The sequence below is a fragment of the Anolis sagrei genome, chromosome 6 (assembly GCF_037176765.1).
Source record: "Anolis sagrei isolate rAnoSag1 chromosome 6, rAnoSag1.mat, whole genome shotgun sequence".
NCBI lineage: Eukaryota > Metazoa > Chordata > Lepidosauria > Squamata > Dactyloidae > Anolis > Anolis sagrei.
In genome coordinates, this window is record NC_090026.1 from 21269718 (window position 1) to 21289213 (window position 19496).

A 19496-nucleotide genomic window follows, 5' to 3' on the forward strand; every position below is an offset into this window, starting at 1 on the left:
ATTGAACCAAATATGGCACACAGAACTCCCACGACAAACAGAAAATATATATCAGTAATTGGTGGGGGGGGGGGGGGGGCACAAAATACTGTTTGCTTACCATTGAAAATTACCTAGGGCCACCTCTGCTCACACAATATCCTTTGAGAAAGATTCAAATGGTTTTTAGGTACCCATGTGAAACATCTTCTTCCAGCAGCTCATGAAGCAAGAACTGTCACACTGTAAGCTTCTGCACAGCTAAAACCTAGATATGTAACTGTTGCCAAAAATCCCAGGCTCAGCTATCTTATTGGGTATAACCCAACCAATCAGCTTTGTGTTTTGCATTTTTCAATTAACACACTTACAAACTGATTTTTTACATTCTCTAACAGATTTCCAGATGGAAGGCAGTCATGACAAGGGCTTGCTTGATGTGCCTTCCTCTTTGCACGTTTCTTCCATTTGCCCTCTATTCCTGCCTTCTCAAAATCCACAACACTGTTGATAAAAGCCAACTCCCAGTTAGAACACTCAAGTGCCAGGGTTTACCAGTTTGGTGTGTATACCACATTTTTTTGTTTACTTTGAGCCCATCTTTAAATATTTTTGTTGCCCACCTACATTCCATTTTCCATTCTAATTTTGGGAATAAAGTAACTGATTTGGGAGATGGTGGCTGGGCATTCAGACAACATGGCCAGTCCAGCAAAGTTGATGGTGGAGAACCATCTTTTGGTGCTGATGGTGTTTGTTTCTTCCAGAATACTGATATTTGTTGGCCTGTCCTCCCAGGAGATTTGCAGGATTTTTGGAGGCAATGCTGATGGAATAGTTCCAGAAGTCAAGAGTGATATTTGTAGATTATCCATGCTTTGAAGGAGTACAATTAAGTTGGAAGGCTAATAGCTTTATTAAAAAGCATCTTGGTACACCTACGAATCTCTCTACCTTCGAACACTCCCTTCTTTGTTTGAAAAAATGCTGTACTCACAGAACTCAGGTGTTGTATTTTTGCATCAGTGTCAATTTTTGTGGAAAGGTGGCTATCGAAGTAGTCAACATTTTCTAGCATTACACCATTAAGCTTTACTTCTGGCATTGTAGAGGAATATGTTGGTGCCTGCTGATAGAGCACTTTGTCCCCCCCCCCCCCCCCCCCAAGTATTAAATGTGGCATTGAAGCTTTTAATATACTTCTGCAAAAGCATTTACAATGGCTTGTAGGTCTTCCTCTGAAAGAGCCCATATTAAAGTAATGTCAGAATACTGGAGTTCTATAAGAGAAGGTATTGTGAACTCACTTTTTTTTTCAGCTTGTTGAGGTTGAGGAATTTGCAATCTGTCCGATGCGTGACTTCCCACACCAATGGGAAGTTTTCCATCAGCAAAGAGTAGAATCATGGTTATGAAGATGGAAAATAAGGTTGGGACAATAACCCTGTTTGACACCTGATCCCACTTTAAATGGGTCACATTGGGAGCCTTTGCTGTCCAAAATCGTTGCCGTCATACATTCATGGAGGAGCCATAGGATGTTCACAAATTTATCAGGGCATCTGATTTTCAAGAGGATAGTCCAGAGAGCATTATGAGTCACTGTTATTCATTTTCCCCCTCCTCAGTTATCTAGATCTTCTCCTTGTACCCTCTTCCATCTGCCTTTCTCCCTCAAGCACCACTGGCTTCTCTGGCTTCTCTTTCTTGGGACACTCACTTTCCCAATGGTCCTCCTCTCTACATATGGCACATTGGTTAGCTCCCAACTTTGACACATCTATTCATCTATCTCTACCTACTTCCTTAATCTTACCTTTCCTCTGCCTCTGCCTTATCCTCAACCTCCTCCTACACGCCTTATTCCATATGCTACTGTGACTTCCTTTTATCCTCCTGCTTTTGCTGTTCCTGTTCTGTTGCTATACACTTTGAATGCTATGGTCTCAGCTCATGGCTTCCCACCAGGCTTCCTGTTTCTGAAGCTTTATTCCGATGTACAGGGTGGCATTCTGCACAAACCATGTGTTAATAATATTGCAATTTCCCCAAGCATCTGGGTCTACATCATGTCTTTATTGCTTCATAAACTTTGTCATTTATTCAGAGGGAAAATCACCTGGTGTTTGGACAATCTCACTTTATTTTGGTCTTGCTGCTTAGGAATTGCTTGCCTAAAACCTTTCAGAATGTGTTGTCAATATCTCTGTAATGACTGTCTACTCCCGTCCCTGTTTGGGTCCCTGTTAGGACCTGCTGCTGCAGAGGATTTCCCACCCAGCCACTGCTAGTCCCTGTAACTTTGAGATAACTAAATGTCTTTCTTCTGGTGTTAGCAAGGGGCTCAGAAATGCCTAGATATCTGTACAATTAGGATTGTGGGTTGTGAAAATACCTTCTCTTTAATCAGCTGTTTTATTCAGATTTTCTCTATAGTTCCCTGACTGTGATTTCCACTTTAGAAGGTCTGAGGTAGGAAAAGGTACATGAACACGAACATAAATCGTTCCCCCTTGGGGGCATACTGCTAGGCTTAAAGACACCTGAACTAAATAAACTGTTTTGGCCCAACTTACCTGTATGAACGCATCTTGACTGTTCCTTGACTGTGATTTCCACTTTAGAAGGTCTGAGGTGGTAAAAGGTACATGGACATAAACTGTTCCCCCTTGGCGGTCTACTGTCTGCCTAAAAGGCACATGAACTAAATATTCACCGACTGTCAAGTATTCCATCCATGACAGGGGCAGATGGACGTAGGGTTGATTAACTTTGTTGAGCGATCTCGTTCCCAGATTCCACTGTGAATATTTTCCTCTAAAAATGTTCTGACACTAGTACATTTCATGATTCCTCTCCTAGCCTCAACTTTCCTCATAGGGTTGGTGTGCAGAGGAGAGGTGGATGAGAAGGAAAAGAATAGCATATGTTGCCTCTGAGTTCTTTAAAGGCAAATTGAAAAGATAAGAACCAAGCTTTACACCTGTTCTTTTGTTCCCATGCCATTGAGACGAAAGTCTCCTTGTAAAATTGTAATTGTGATCCAAGAAGGGCAAAAGAAAGCACAAACGAACAAGACAGGGTACCGAAAGAAAGCGACTCAGACTCTTAGAGATGTGTATCATTAAATGTTTATTGAGTATACAAATTGGAATTGCTCACATATGAAAAGATATGCAGTCATTTTCTTGGATGGGAACAAGGATTCATCCAAGGAGGTCTTCCCCACACTTTCACTTTGCCCCCAATATTTTTTTAAATAATTTTTATTAAGGATTTTCTGTGTGGTAAAAAAGAAAGGCAGGGGCAATGTTTGCCCCCAATATTAAGCAGCATTTATCTTTGCAAAGCAGGCAACTGTTCCAACAGGGATAGCTCATCCAATCTGCATCATTCTGGAGTTTCTTGATCTTTTTGATCTGGGAGGCAGGTCTTTTGGAAGTGGATTTCACAGTCCAGATTTGGGGACAATATGCTAAATCTCAAACCTGAGTTTCCATCTGGGAATGATATGGGATGGGACCTATTCCTTGGCAGAGCTCTGGGTTGAAGGATGTGGTTGAAATGGGGCACCAACCCCCCTCCCTCCCCCCAAAAAAACTGGAGGACTAAATGCTGGAAACCACAGATTTAAAATTCCACAAACCGTTTAGCCTTTTCTTATATAGGTAATGCAGAGTTTGGAAAAGCTGTACCTGTTGCCATTCTGCTTTTGAAAACAGCCCTTGAGCAAAGGACCTTCTTCATCCTTATCATATCTGAATTTATATCTCTGTCTGAAGTACCTCATGATTACATGGGAATAATACGGTCCTCCAGATGCTGCTGGAATGCAACATCCAGCGCTTTCTTCTCATACGCTGTATTAGCTGCTGGCTACTGGGAGTTATAGTCAAACAAACATTAAGAAGGAGGAATGGATCCTCCCACAAACTTTTCTGCATGGGCTACAATATATAGATACAACTACCTTGTGAGGTAGCCCTCTACCTGAATGGAAATCAAATAGACTGGCATTCCAAATGTAGCCAATGCAATCCTCCCATCCTGATTGACTCCACTAGTTTTTAGATCCACATCCAGGAGTAACAACTTTTAGCCTTTTCCTATATGGGTAATGGAGAGATTGGAAAACTGTACCTGTTGCCATTCTGCTTTCCAAAACAAGAAGATAGTCCTGGAGCAAAGCACCTCCTTCATTCTTATCATATCTGAATTTATTATATTACTTGGGTGATTACCTGGGAATCATGTGGCCCTCCAGATGTTGCTGGACTGCAACATCCAGTGCTTTCTTCACATGGACTGTATTAGCTGCTGAGAGTTATAATCAAACAAACATTGAGAAAGAAGCATGAATCCTTCCACATTTTTTTCTGCATAGACTACAATGCATGGATACAACTACCTTATGAGGTGGCAGTCAGATAGATTGGCATTCCACCTAGTTGACTCCACTAGTTTTTAGAGCCACATCCAGGAGTAACTTGACTCTTATGGGCAAAGCCAAGCTCAGCTCCACCGCTGGCCACAAGGTCAAATCCTGTGCAGAATGTGGCATCGGTGGCAAGGAACAGGGCAGCCTTGGCAATCTCTGCAGGAGTCCCCATCCGTCCCATAAGCTATGGACACAATGGAGAAGCAACAGAGTGATGCAAAATTATTGCTTGATGACAATCTCATGAGTATGCACAAACACATACCAATGTTTGAAAGTCATTTCTTTCAGGAAAAAAACCCCACATGTTTTGGGCCAAATGTCTATAAGACAAATATGTGTTAAAACTAAAAATATGTGCATTCAAACCTCCACATTTTGTTGGGGTTAAGGCATAATAACCTCACAGAATTGGAAAAGCCACAACTAAAAAAAAACCTCAATTAAGCCTTTCCAGAAATTTCGAGGACCTCAAACACAACTCTTGTTAATTTCCATCAATTTTCTCACTTCTAGTCACAAGTTCCTTTTTAAAACTCAAAAACCACCATATCTGGTACCCCCAAACCAATCATGCACTTGCCTGAAAATCTTTGCCTTTCTGGATTGTTGCCTCTGGATCAGAGTCTTCATTTGCAAGTTTTGCCCACATTGAAGTCCAGACATTGGCAGGTGAGATGCTAGAATTTTTTTAAAGGAAGGAATAAAAGTTTGGAAGGGGCATCATAGAAGAGTAAGCAAATCTGTTCCCACATGATGAACACTGCCCTTCCTTCCCCGTTTCTAAACAATTAAGAGTCCATTGAGGGTACGACGCAGGGGAACTTCCTGTCAGCATCTGTTAGGGCAGTATTTTTCAACCTGGGGGTCATGAGGGGGTGTCAGAGAGGTCACCAAAGACCATCAGAAAACACAGTATTTTCTGTTGGTCATGGGGGTTCTGTGTGGGAACTTTGGCCCAATTCTATCACTGGTGGGGTCCAGAATGCTCTTTGATTGTAGATAAACTATAAATCCCAGCAACTTCAGCTCCCAAATGTCAAAGTCCATTTCCACCCAAATTCCATCAGTGTTCACATTTGGGCATATTAAGTATTCGTGCCAAGTTTGATCCAGATCCATCCTTGCTTGAGTCCACAGTGCTCTCTGGATGTAGATGATCTATAACTCCAAAACTCAAGGTCAATGCCCACCAAATCCTTCCAGTATTTTCTGTCGGTCATGGGAGTTCTGTGTGCCACGTTGGTTCAATTCCATCATTGGTGGAGTTCAGAACGCTCTTTGATTGTAGGTGAACTATAAATCACAGCAACTACAACTCCCAAATGACAAAATCAATCCCCCCCAAACCCCACCAGTATTCCAATTTGGGCGTCTCGGGTATTTGTGCCAAATTTGGTCCAGTGAATGAAAATACATCCTGCATATCAGATATTTACATGACGATTCATAACAGTAGCAAAATTACAGTTATGATGTAGCAATGAAAATAATTTCATGGTTGGAGATCACCACAACATGAGGGACTGTATTAAGGGGTCGCGTCATTAGGAAGGTTGAGAACCACTGCACAAGGGAAACATCTGAAACAGTCCAAAAAAAGGAAATGGGGAGAAGATAGTCAGAGATTGTCTTCTGGACTCATGAGCCAGGATATAACTGAAGAAAACAACCCAAACCAGTCAAATATGCCCAAGTTGAATCGCTTCAGTGATGCTGAGTAAGGAGTTTTTCTATGGGTAATCTGCTATGAAACATTGACATTTCTCCCCCAAAATCCTGCTTCCTGAAACTGGCATGGGAGTTATTTTAAGTCCTGCTTTCCCCTCAAGTGGGGTATGGGGTAAGATCAGCAGCAGATTGAGGGAAAAGTCAGGTGACCCCTCAAGTGGTGTCATATTTAATATCCATTAACCACTGCATTGTTAATAGCCCCCATTAACATCAATCTTACCTGTTGACTCGGACACAATGCTTGCTCTCATCGATGGCCAGAGCTTTTGTCATCGCAGCAATAGCACCCTACAAGTTGAATCATTAATTTTATTATACTTATATTTGAAATATTTCTATATGGCCTTTGGAGGCAGAACCACATACGAAGCGGTCCATCAGGAAAAACATTGAAATAAAGCAATACCATAACAATTGATGATAACCCACATAAAACATTTAAAGCAGGCAGTTCAATAAAAATCACAACGCAAAAGAAAGACTGAGGGCCCTTCCACACAGCCCTATATCCCAGAATATCAAGGCAGAAAATCCCACATTATCTGAGTGTGGATTTAGATAACCCAGTTCAAAGCAGATGTGGGATTTTTTTACCTTGATATTCTGGGATAAAGGGCTGTGTGGAAAGGCCTTAGATTTCTGATATCAACCCCCTAATCAAGAAGGGAGTCAAGAAAATTGGGTTTTCTTATAAGAATGGGGCTAGGACAAAAAGGCTCTGCTTTCCTATATCTAGTAGAAGGGGTAACATTTGTAGTATCCAAAAATATTTTTCCTGGTCATGGGACAGCAGAAGCAAACAATAATAACCTGGCCAAAGCAAACAATAAAAACCTGGCCTAGAATCAAACAATAATAACCTGGCCAAAGCAAACAATAATAACCTGGCCTAGAATCAAACAATAATAACCTGGACAGTTCTTATGGGTTCTAACAGTAGCTTGTAAGAAATATTAGAACTATATGGGGGTGGGGAAGTGGGGGGACCCCTGTATGTAGGTCCTATTGTTCCAACCTACCTTAGTTGCGACAAAAATTGGGGATTTTCTGTCTCCAAAATTGCCAACAATGCTGGACATGTTGATGATGTTCCCTTTTGTCTTACGTAGGAATGGCAAAGCATACTGCAAATGGAAAAAGTAGGTGATATTGAGAAAGAAGAAGAATATACGAACATTTGAAACTGGTCCACATTGATTCCATGTTTAGCCCAACCACCTCTATCAGCTGTTTCAGGTTTGGGGTGTCATATTTTTAATTCTTCAATTGTTTATTCACTTTGTTCTCCATGGAAGAGTAGGAGGGACATCATCCAGGTAGGACTAGTAATAAGAAGAATAAGAATTAAAGGTCCTCTGGATGACAGCTGCTATCCTGGTTCTCGCTGAAGACATAACTGTATAGGGCAGATGGTCAATATTGTAGGTAAGCTGGACCCATATTACGTAGAACTTTAAAGGTCAAAACCAACCCTTTGTACTTTGCCAGGAAACTAACTGGCAACCAATGGAATCATTTTAGCATATTGCACTCCTAAATGTTCCTATAACCAGCCTGGCTGCCATGATTTCAACTAAATCAGTGTTTTTCAACGGAGGGGTTGTGAGGGGGTTTCTGAGGGGTTGCCAAAGAACACCAGAAAACACATATTTCTGGTGGTCTTAGGAACATCTTTGGCATAGTCGTTTGGGTTTACAGTGCTCTCCAGATGTAGGTGAACTACAACTCCCCTAACTCACTGTAAATTTATTGTCGAAGGCTTTCATGGCTGGAATCACTAGGTTCTTGTGGGTTTTTTCGGGCTATAGGGCCATGTTCTAGAGGCATTTCTCCTGACGTTTCGCCTGCATCTATGGCAAGCATCCTCAGAGGTAGTGAGGTCTGTTGGAAATAGGACAATGGGTTTATATATCTGTGGAATGGCTGCGGTGGGGCAAAGAGCTCTTCCTTGCTAGAGCTAGGTGTGAATGCTAATGAAGGTTGAAACATTCACACCTAGCTCTAGCAAGGAAGAGCTCTTTGCCCCATCCCAGCCATTCCACAGATATATAAACCCATTGTCCTATTTCCAACAGACCTCACCTCTAAGGATGCTTGCCATAGATGCAGGCGAAACGTCAGGAGAAATGCCTCTAGAACATGGCCCTATAGCCCGAAAAAACCCACAAGATCACTGTCAATTCCTTACAAATCCCTTTTCTGTTGGTCATGGGGGTTCTATGTGGGAAGTTTGGCCCAGTTCTATCATTGGTGGGGTTCAGAATGCTCTTTATAGGTGAACCATAAATACCAACAACTACAACTCCCTAATGTCAAGGTCTATTTTCCCCAAATTCCACCAGTATTCACATCCATCATTGTTTGAGACCATTTATGAAGTAGCAACCAAAATAATGTTATGGTTGGGGGTCACCATAACATGAGGAACGGTAGTAAGGGGTCATGACATTAGGAAGGTTGAGAAACACTGAACTAAATGGAGTTTCCAACTGGAGCTTGTTACAGAGGAAGCCCAATATACAGTGCATTTCAGACCCCCTGTTGTTGAGGTTACCAGCATGTGCATTGCCATCTTTAGTTCCTCCAACTCTAGGAAGGGGTGCAGCTGGCATATCAGCCAAAGCTGGTAATAAGACTTTCTGACCGTCCCATCTACCTGGGCTACAGTTGAAGAGACGAATCCAGAGGCATGCTAAAGTTGCAAACACAGTCTTTCAAGGGGAGTGTAACGCCATCCAGAACTGGTTGACACACCTCCAATCTCTTAATGAAAAGCATATCTGTCTTATCTGGATTAAGTTTTAATTTGTTTTTTTCTTCACACAGCCCATTACCTCAGTGTATTCATTCAGAAGAGACACATTATCCTTGGCTAAAGCTGTTTTTGAAGGCACGGAGAAGCATATTTGGGTGTCATCAGCATACTGATAGCACCCACCCTTGCCATCAGACAATTTCTCCTAGCAGGTTCATGTCACATGACACGTCCTTATTAAACCTGGAGCCATTTGTCTATAAAGTGTGTGCTGTTTTTCAGAGCTCAGAAAAGAAGCTTTTCGGGGGGAACGGTACTTTGCTGGACTACAAGTCCCATGACTATGGTTATAGGGAGACTCAACAAAATGTTGCCCCAAAGAATAGCTTTCCCAATGCCTGACAATTATCAATTATCCTAGGGCAATCATTAACCTATATAGGAGCAGTTGGAGCTCCTGGTGGCATAGTGGGTTAAACCGCCGAGCTGCTGAACTTGCTGATGGAAATGTCGCAGGTTCGAAACTGGCGAGCAGCATGCACTCCCACTGTTTGGTCCAGCTTCTACCAGCCTAGCAGTTCAAAAACATGCAAATGTGAGTAGATCAATAGGTACCGCTCCGCGGGAAAGTAGCAGCACTCCATGCAGTCACGCTGGCCACATGTCTTTGGAGGTGTCTATGGACAACATCAGATCTTCGGCTTAGAAATAGAGATGAGCACCAACCCCCAGAGTCAGACACAACTGGACTTAATGTCAGGGGAAAACCTTTACCTTGCATTACATTAGGGGCAGTTACCCAGTAGTAGAGAACATTCAGGTATTAACTGTTACTCAAAGAAAGTAAATGCAAGAAGTCTAGGTCCATCCCACTGCATCTCTAGGTACATCTGGGAAACATCTAAAAATCTTTAACACTACTATCAGCCTTCCTCAGGCCTGGGGTCCTCTTGAAGTGCTGGACTACAATTCCTATCTTCTCACCTACCTGAGTGATGGCAACTATGGACCCATCTTGCACATGTTGCTTAATTGGATGATAATACTCGGTTGGGTGAGTTTGTTGGAGTGCAGTTCAGATAATGCCTTTCCACTGCCTACACTGGCTAGGGATGCTGAGATGCATAGTCTAAAAGTTCCTGAGCAGCTGCATGGTTCTACTGCTAAGCTCAAGGGACCAAGGGACTGATTTTATATAATGATGCTTTCCACAAATTTCTTGATATTACTCACCTTAGATGCTAAGAAGTAGCTGCCAGCATTGATGGCCATGAGGTTGTGGAAATCTTCCGCTGTGCATTCATCGATTGTTCGGTAAGGGGGATCTGTGGGCAGGTGGATATGAAAAGGAAGAGATTTTCAAATAAGGTAAGAACCAGGTATTGCTCTTTAAAATGCATTTATTCCAGTAAACTAGGACTTATGTATGGGACTACAGTAAATCGTGATACCTATCGTCATGATTTATTTGTAAGGGCAACTATGAGGAAACTATTGTAGATAGGTTCCACAAATGTGGAAGGATGTTCTTCTTGTCTGTATCCAAAAGCACACTCCGGAGGAGGAAGGGAATTATCCCCAAATGTCTCTATGCATCTATTATGAAAAAACCAAAAAATAGCAATTTTGTCACCCAAAAAATGGGAGTGTGACTATTACGCAGTGGCAACTATTATGTGATGAACTATAGTACACCACATTATGGCCTTCTATATCAGTGAACTCCAAAATTTCAAAGTTGCATTTCATCCACATATCTTTAAAAAAGGTTTCGCGCTCAAAAAACAAGGGACCCTGATGACATTCTACCTCAATTAACACCAAAACCTCAAAGTCTCGCTCCAACCACAGAACGTACACCTGCTTTTTAACACATCCAAAAAAGGCTCCATACTCAAAAAAATAAGGGATCCCCATTCTTCCAATATGCCCTTCCCCACCAGTGTTTTGGAAATGACTTACGGACTCCAACATTGTTCACCAAGCAGTCAAGGCATCCATAAAGTTCAATGGTCACAGCAATCAGATTCTTGGAAGGAGACAAGGTAAGCAAAAGGAGAGAGATGAAATAAAGAAGATGGTTAGCAAAAGATAAAGCACAAAGCACACTCCCCCCAAGCTCACCCACTCCTCGCCCGGTAGGTACAACCAGGGAAGATGTAGGGTGTCATCCCCAGCTCATGTGGAAACATTGTATTTGGGAAGGTGCTACAACTAAACGGTGTTATGACAGTCGTGATTCTCACAATTAACAACCCCCAGAACACATTTTAAGCGAGGCTGGGAAACCTTACTTTTTAAACTTCCAAAATCCTGGGAGTTATTATCTAAAGAACTACATTTTTAGTTGTAGCCTTTAAAAATGCATTTGTGCCAAGGGAAAACTGGTTTTGAAGACACCAAAGAAGTGGCGCTGAATGTTAATTCTGTAGACCAGGGGTTGATTTGCCCTTGACCTGGAAACCCATTGGGTAAACCACTAACTACAGAAAAATTTACTGACTGGAAGGTTGGCAGTTCAAAGCCACGGGTTGGGGTAAGCTCCTGGCTGTCATCCCTAGCTCCTGCCAACCTAGCAGTTTGAAAACATGTAATGTGAGTAGATCAATAGGAAAGGTAAAAGGCACCCATGCAGCCATGCTGGCAAAACACAACCTATGGACAACAGGCTCCTTTGCATGGAAAGTGGAACAAGAGCACCTCCCATGGCCAGAGTTGAGCATCGCCTCCAGATGCCAGAGATGGAAAGGGAAACCTTTGCCTTTGTTTGCATATTGTATATCATTGCTCACTGTATAAAAGGCATTGAATGTTTTCATATATATGTGTATACTGTAATTTGCTCTGAGTCCCCTCGGGGAGATAGAGCAGTGTATTATTATTATTATTATTATTATTATTATTATTATTATTAGGTTGAGTCACACACTCTCAGCCCCTGAAAGCCCCCATGATAGCTTTGCTTTGGGGTTGGCATAAGTGGAAAACAATCTGAAGGCAAATAGCAATAAAAAAGCTCTCCCAACCTGACACAGTTCCCTGCAGAGTCCTCACCTACCTGAATAGCTCTTTCACAGCGAACATCGCAGATCTGAAAATACGCTTCTCCAGGACCCCCACAATGCTTCAGTTCCTGCACAATCGCCTGCCCCTGATCTTCTGTGAAGACAGTTGCAAACAGAGCTTGTGAGGAGTTTGGAGAGCAATTCCAGCTCCGGATGATTAAGGAGTAAGTCTGTGTTGTCTTACCATTTAATAATTAATAAATAATAATGGGTCTCTAAATATTTGCAAATATGGGGAATCTGCAAATAAAAAACTACTATTTTTACCTGAGAACATCTCTCTAGAAATCTCTAGGTTCAATTATGTGGTCACCTTCTGCAAAAGAGTTGCACTTGAGGAACTAGAGACATCGTATTTATAAAGTGTGCAAATAATCAAATGCACAAAAGTTAACCCTGAAAATGTGGAGGCAAACTGTATTATTGTAGCAAACATGATATGACTTTAGTTTCAATCCCAGCTCAAATTTATAATCCGTGGGACCACACAAATTTATGCTGGGAATTAATTTGCCAATTCTGTATGATAGGGTATTTGAGATACAACTACCAAATTCATCAAAGGCAGTTAATCCTCTGTATCCACAGAATCAGCAATCTGCAGCTTAAAATATTCCAACTTTGATTTTACCATTTTATATAAGGGATACCATTTTACTTTTACTGTCATGTTTAAATCTGAATTGGCGAGTTGGTATTCTTGGACTCCAGGTCCTATCATCCTTCCCATTCACAACCAATGATAAGAATGAATGAGTGCTGCAATCCAGAAATGGGGACATGATTTCCAGAAATGTAGCTCAGGAACCATTCCCTTTCTCTGATTTACATAGTCCAGAGAAAGGATAGTTACAACTCTATGCTGAAGGAGACTCATATTCCCTGCAGTTTAAGCAAGCTGATATGAAAACACTTGATAGTGAATGGAATCTCTTATAATGCTTAAGTATTGGGTGGGGGAATCTCACCTTCTCTTTCTGTGGCACAGAAAACCACCTTGGCTCCTTGGTGGACTGGAAATGAAAAGAAGAAGGGAAAATGAATGCCAGACAAAATCTAACACCTGCATATTAATGAAGTGAAAACAAAAGAATTGATTACACTAAATATTCCTTTATTTATTTATTTATTTATTTATTTATTTATGGCATTTATATGCCGCCCTTCTCACCCTGAAGGGGACTCAAAGCGGCTTACAAGATTTTATATATATATATATATATATTATTAGCATAACACAATATCAGCATTATATATTACTATATTGTACTATACCATTATACTGTAATATTATTAGCAATATTACATATAATATAAAATATATAATTATAATATATTATTATTATTATTGGTAGTGGTAGTACATTGTATTACATTATAATGTTGTTAAATTTCAATGCCCAGGCTGGCGTCCTTTCTGGCCAAGGCCAGTGTTCCTTACCGTGTTCCGCACCTTGTGGACCTTCCCGGACTCTTCAGTTCAAGTCCCTTTATGTGTCTTGTCTCTTGAGTGTTCAGTAATTGTCCTGCAAGTTTTGCGCTTTTTCGGTTTCAATCCACCAGAAAATTATATTTTTAGAGATGTTTCCTATAGAAACATTTCTAAATATATAATTGCAAGTAGTTTCTATATATTTTTGTTGCTACGCTGGTGGTACTGAAATTAAGTGTGTCTTACAATCAATGGCATCTTACAATTATAAAAATACGGTATATGTCTTCCCACTTGCCAGATTGCAATTATACATTATCTACTGCATATCCCTCTTTATTATTTATTATACAGAGTGCATCTACACTGTGGAATTAATGCATTTTGATGCCACTGTCACAGCTCTATGCTACAGATTCCTGGGAATTCTGGTTTTACAATGACTTTCTCTGCCAAAGAGAGTTGGTACCTTACCAATCTAGAAATTCCGGGATTCCATAGCATTGAGCCATGGTAGGTAAAGTGATAACAAACTGCATTTATTCTGCAGTGTAGATGCACTTTTTAGTCTTGTTGATTGTTTTAAAACAACCTCTACATATAATATATGATTTTAATTACCACCACCAGTTTGTTTTCTCTACAACTCACCAAATTCTTTGACGATGGCTTCACCGATGCCCCGGGTACCCCCCGTTACTATGACCACCTTCCCCGGATACTGCAGCCCAGTTGTCATCACAGCTCCTCTTGCAAGTCTGGCTGATGACCCCACATCCAGTTGGCCTTTTAAACACATGCAACACTATGTGGTTTCCCCCACTGTGCATGCACACCCTTCAGGATGCCCTGAGAGGTTGAGCATCCCTTTATCTGGAATGCTTGGGAACATGTGTTTTGGTTTTGGGTTTTTTCAGATATTGGATATTTTTGCATGTAGAGAATGAGATTTCTTGGTGATATTTCAGGTATAAGCACGAAATTAATGTATGTTTCATTTACATCTTGTATACACAGCATCCTGAGGAAACCACTTGAAGCTACACAACAACCACATCATAGATCATACTCGTCCAGTCAGCAAAACCAAAATTAAATCATTTGAATAAGCAGTTTTATCCAATTTCCACTGAAAATGCAAAAAACAGCATTTTACCTCAGCCTCAGAAAAAGAAATCTACTGGTTAAGATTTGAAAAGATGAAGATCTAAAAATGTATTAGAAGGTATGCCTAAGATTGTGAAGTTTACCTTACAGTGATTTCAAAGAGAACATATATACAATAATATGATGTTTAGGTGATCTTTTGCTTTAAATAAGCTCTCTGTAGATAGATGCTGGGATTGTCAAGGCACGAAGCATTTTCCACTTGTGATAAACTTGAAAGAAAGTGAAAAGCTATTGGTTGTCAGGTGATCCGTTGTGGCCAAGAATGATGGTTTTCCAATGGTAGAGTCTTGGTGATAGGTTCGTAAGGGACTTCGGAGACCTATTCTGGATGTGCATGGGTCTGTCACAATGTGGGCAAATGTTTCCAGGTGGAAGACAGTCATGACAAGGGTTTCCATGACTTGTCTTTCTCTCAGCATGTTTCTATTTTTCATTCTCTATTCGTGCTTCCTCAAAATCCACAGCACCATTGGTAAAAGTTCACCTCCAATTAGGCTTTTCAAGTGTCATGGCTTCTCAGTTCTCAGTGTTTATACCACATTTTAAATTTAGTCTTATGTCCATTTAAAAATCTCATTTGTTATCTATTGGTATTCCACTTTTCTTTTGCGCTCTATTCATGCCTCCTCAACATCCATAGCACCGTTGGTAACATCCAACCTCCAGTTAGAACGCTCAAGTGCCAGGCTTTACCAGTTTTTGTTGTTAATACCACTTTTTTTGTTGCCTACCTACATTCCATTTTCCATTCTTACTTTGGGAATAAAGCAACTGCTTTCGGAAATGGTGGTCACCCATTCGGACAATATGGCCAGTCCAACAAAGTTGATGGTGGAGAGCCATCCTTCAGTGCTGATGGTCTTTATTTCTGATGGAGAACTTTATTTCTTCCAGAATGCTGATGTTTGTTGGTCTGTCCTCCCAGGAGATTTGCAGGATTTTTGGAGGCAATGCTGATAGAATAGTTCCAAAAGTTAAGAGAGATGTTTGGAGATTATCCATGTTTTGAAGTTGGGAGGACAATAGCTTTATTAAAAAGCGTCTTGGTACCCCTACGAATGTCTCTATCTTCAAACACTCTCTTCTTCATTTGAAAAAAGGCTGTATTCACAGAGTTCAGAAGGTGTTGTATTTTTGCATCAATGTCAATTTTTGTGGAGCGGTGGCTGCCAAAGTAGCAGAAGTGGTCAACATTTTCTAGCATTAAACCATTAAGCGTTATTTCTGGCATTACAGAGGGATTCGTTGGTGTCTGCTAGTAGAGCACTTTGAGTCTTTCTTTTCAATATTATGTGTGCTATTGAAGCCTTTCATATTCTTCTGCAAAGGTGTTTACTATGGCTTATAGGTCTTCCTCTGAAAGAGCACATACTACAGGGTTAGTCAAAATGCATAGGCCAATCTGCCATTCAATTGAATGGCAGATTGGCCTATGCATTTTGACTAACCCTGTATATTAATGTCAGAATATTGGAGTTATTTATTTATTTTATTTATTTACTTTGCTTATATACCGCTGTTCTCAGTCTGGGGGAGTTCTATTAGAAGATATTGTGAACTCACTTTTGGCTTTCAGCTTGCTAAGGTTGACGGATTTACAATCTGTCCAATGTGTGACTTTTACACCAATGGGAAGTTTCCCATCAACAAGTTGTAGAATCATGGCTATGAAGATGGAAAATAAAGTTGGGACAATAACCCATCCCTATTTGAGATCCACTTTAAATGGGTCACATTAGGAACCGTTGCTGTCAAAGATTGTTACCGTCATGCCTTCGTGGAGGAGCCACAGGATGTTCACAAATTTATCAGGGCATCTGATTTTTAAGAGTATGGTCGAGAGAGCATTATGATTCACTGAGTTGAAGGCCAGGGCAGTCAGGTAAATTATTTCCAACATCACAGCTCATACAGCTTATATGGACAACATCCTGTTCTATCATCCTGATGACATCCATAATGGGCTCTTAATTTCCAACAATACTTTAATGTCATGTGCTACAAATGGTTCAGTTTCCCCCCAATGTGAATTTCTGAGCCTTTTTTACCATTGTAGCATAGGGGACAAGAGACAGGACGTTTTCATGGTGGCTCCTTGGCTGTATAATTCCCTCCCTAGGGATATTAGTTCAGCCCCCTCCCTCCTGACCTTCCATAAGAGAGTGAAAATATGGTCTGTGACCAAACCTTTGGAGAACTTGTGCAATAGATAGATATAGAATGACGTGAAATGACCATTGGAACAGCCCAGATTATGCTTGAGGATTATGTAATTAATTGTGAATGTACTGTCTTAAATGTTTTTAAATGTTTTATGTATTTTATAGTCCTATTTAAAATGCTCATTTTAACTATATATTATTTTTAATGGCATTGAATAGTTGCTTATGTGTAAACCACCTTGAGTTCCTTCCGGGGTGGAGAAAGAGGGGGTAGGAATGTCATAAATAAATAAATAAATAAATTATTATTTATTTATTATTTATTAACTTTATTTGTACCCCGCTAGCATCTCCCGAAGGACTCGATGCGGCTTACACAGGCCGAAGCCTCAAAACACAATACAATAGAGAACATAACACAACAATAGCAAAGCAAATCAAAACAATAAGCAAAATAACGACAATGGCAGTACATCAAGACATTATTAAAAACTGGTTCGGCCGGCGCACTGGGGTACAAGGGTTAAAAGTGCTGAAATGGCAGGAGGCACGTAGGATTAAAAGTGCGGTGTGCAGCGACGATTAGTTATGCTAAGGTGCTACTAGGACTTGGGGTGGGGATTCCTAGTCTGAGAAGGCACAACGGAACAGCCAAGTTTTTAAATTCCTTCTGAAAACGGCTAGAGTAGGGGCCTGTCTGAGATCTTTTGGGAGGGCGTTCCAAAGTCGGGGGGCCGCCACAGAAAAGGCCCTGTCCCGTGTCCCCACCAAGCGTGCTTGCGACGTGGGTGGGATCACGAGCAGGGCCTCTCCAGATGACCGAAGCGAGCGTGTGGGTTCGTAGATGGTGATGCGGTCACGCAGGTAGGGTGGTTCCAAACCGTTTAGGGCTTTGTAGGTGAGCACCTGCACCTTGAATTGGGCTCGGAAAATAAATGGCAGCCAGTGGAGCTCCTTAAACAGAGGGGTAGACCTCTCTTGATAATGAGACCTCTCTTGATAATAAATAAATAAATAAATAAATGTGCTGCTTCTGGTTTGGTACTATACACTTTGAATGCTATGGTCACTACTCATCATTCTCCAGGCTTCCTGTTTCTGAAGGTTTTTTTTTCTGATGTCCAGGTTGGCATTCTGCACAAACCATGTATTAATAATATTGTGATTTCTCCAAGCATCAGGATCTACATCATGTTTTTATTCCTTCCCTTAACTTTGTCATTTATTCAGAGGAAAATTCATCTGTTTTTTTTTTTAACAGTCTTGCTTTATTTTGGTCTTGCCACTTAGGAATTGCTCGCCTAAGACCTTTCAGAATGTATTGTCTATATCTGTCATGACTGTCTACTCCCATCCTTCTTTGGGTCACAGGATCTGCCACTGGAATTGCATTGGCCCCATGCAGAGGATTTCCCATTCAGCCACTACTAGTCCCTGTGACTAAATTCCTTTCTTCTGATGTTAGAAAGGTACTCAGCAGTGCCTATATGTCTGAACAATTAGGATTGTGGGTTGTGAAAATAGCTTTTCTTTAATCAGCTGGTTTATTCAGATTTTCTCTATAGTTCCCTGACTGTGATTTCCACTTTAGAAGGTCTGAGGTAGTAAAAGGTATATGAGCATAAACTGTTCCCCATTGGGGGCATACTGCTAGCTTTAAACGCACCTGAACTAAATATTTAACCACTGTCGAGCATTCATCTCTTACAGAGGCTGATGGACTTAAGGTTGATTAACTTGGTTGAGTGATTCCCAGGTTCCACTGTGAATATTTTATACTAAATATGTTCGGACACAAGAACTTCTAATGATTCCTCTCCTAGCCTCAACTTTCCATATACGATTGGAGTTCAAAGGAGAGGTGGGTGGGAAGGAAAAGAATAGCACATGTCGCTCTGAGTTCTTCTAAATGCAAATTGAAAAGATAAGAATTAAGCCTTACACCTGCTCTTTTTCTTCCCATGCCATTTAGATGTAGGTGCAATTGGGGTCCAGAAGGGCAAAAGAAAACACAAACAAACAAGATGGGGCACTGAAATAAAACAGCTAGTCTTTGAGATGTGCAGCATTAAATGTTTATTGAGTATATACATTGCAATTGTTTACATATGAAAAGACATATTTGTTTTTAGTGTTACAATATCAAGGAGAAATTTTAGCACTCATTTCCTTGGATGGGAACCAGGATTCATCCAGGGATTGAACCTTCTTCACACTTTCCCTAAGTCCCCAATATTAAGCAGCATTTCCCTTTCCCATGCAGGCATCTCTTCCAACAGGGATAGTTTATCCAGGTTACATCACTCTGGAGTCTCCTGACCTTTTTTGAGCTGGAAGTCTGGTCTTTTGGAAGTGGATTTTACAGCCCAGATTGGGGTGGGGGGGGGGGGGGGCGGGCGGGCAATTTGCTGAATTCCATATCTGAGTTCCCATCTGGAAATGATATGAGAAGGGGGCTATTCCTTGGCAGAGTCTATGTTGAAGAAGTAAAGTGTGGTTGGAATGGAGCACCAAAATATCTAAAGGACGTTTCTGTACGTTTCTGTTTATGTTTTTAATGTTGATACAGTCAGTGGACTAATCAATAAACTTTGCTTACTAAAGGACTAAATGCTAGAAATCACAACTCTTGAAGACCACAGGCTTTTTAGCCTTATCCTATATGATAATGCAGAGATTGTAAAACTATACTTGCTGCAGTTCTGTTTTCAAAAACAGGAAAGGAGCCCTGAGGCAAAACACCTCCTTAATCCTTGTAGCA

At 40.9% G+C, this 19496-nt stretch overlaps 1 protein-coding gene across 1 annotated transcript; it reads right to left on the reverse strand.

Annotated features, from left to right (window-relative positions):
* Positions 1-3751: 3751 nt before the first annotated feature.
* LOC132777919 (17-beta-hydroxysteroid dehydrogenase 14-like) lies at positions 3752-14212 on the reverse strand. The gene is made up of 9 exons (XM_060780470.2): positions 14055-14212; positions 12940-12984; positions 11965-12065; positions 10869-10935; positions 10140-10231; positions 7171-7275; positions 6372-6439; positions 5001-5097; positions 3752-4601 (listed from the first exon to the last, which is right to left on the reverse strand). The coding sequence occupies exons 1-9, from the start codon at positions 14200-14202 to the stop codon at positions 4437-4439; spliced, it is 888 nt and encodes a 295-aa protein (XP_060636453.2). The 5' UTR covers positions 14203-14212; the 3' UTR covers positions 3752-4436.
* Between the last annotated feature and the right edge of the window lie 5284 nt (positions 14213-19496).

Excerpts from the sequence above, each read along its gene's own strand:
- LOC132777919 (XM_060780470.2), bottom strand. The coding sequence starts at position 14,202 with ATGTGTTTAAAAGGCCAACTGGATGTGGGGTCATCAGCCAGACTTGCA. Across the intron at positions 7,276-10,139 it reads GCTACTTCTTAGCATCTAAG|TATGCTTTGCCATTCCTACG; the intron begins GTGAGTAATATC and ends TTCCATTTGCAG. Across the intron at positions 4,602-5,000 it reads AGAAAGGCAAAGATTTTCAG|CTTATGGGACGGATGGGGAC; the intron begins GCAAGTGCATGA and ends TTGTGTCCATAG.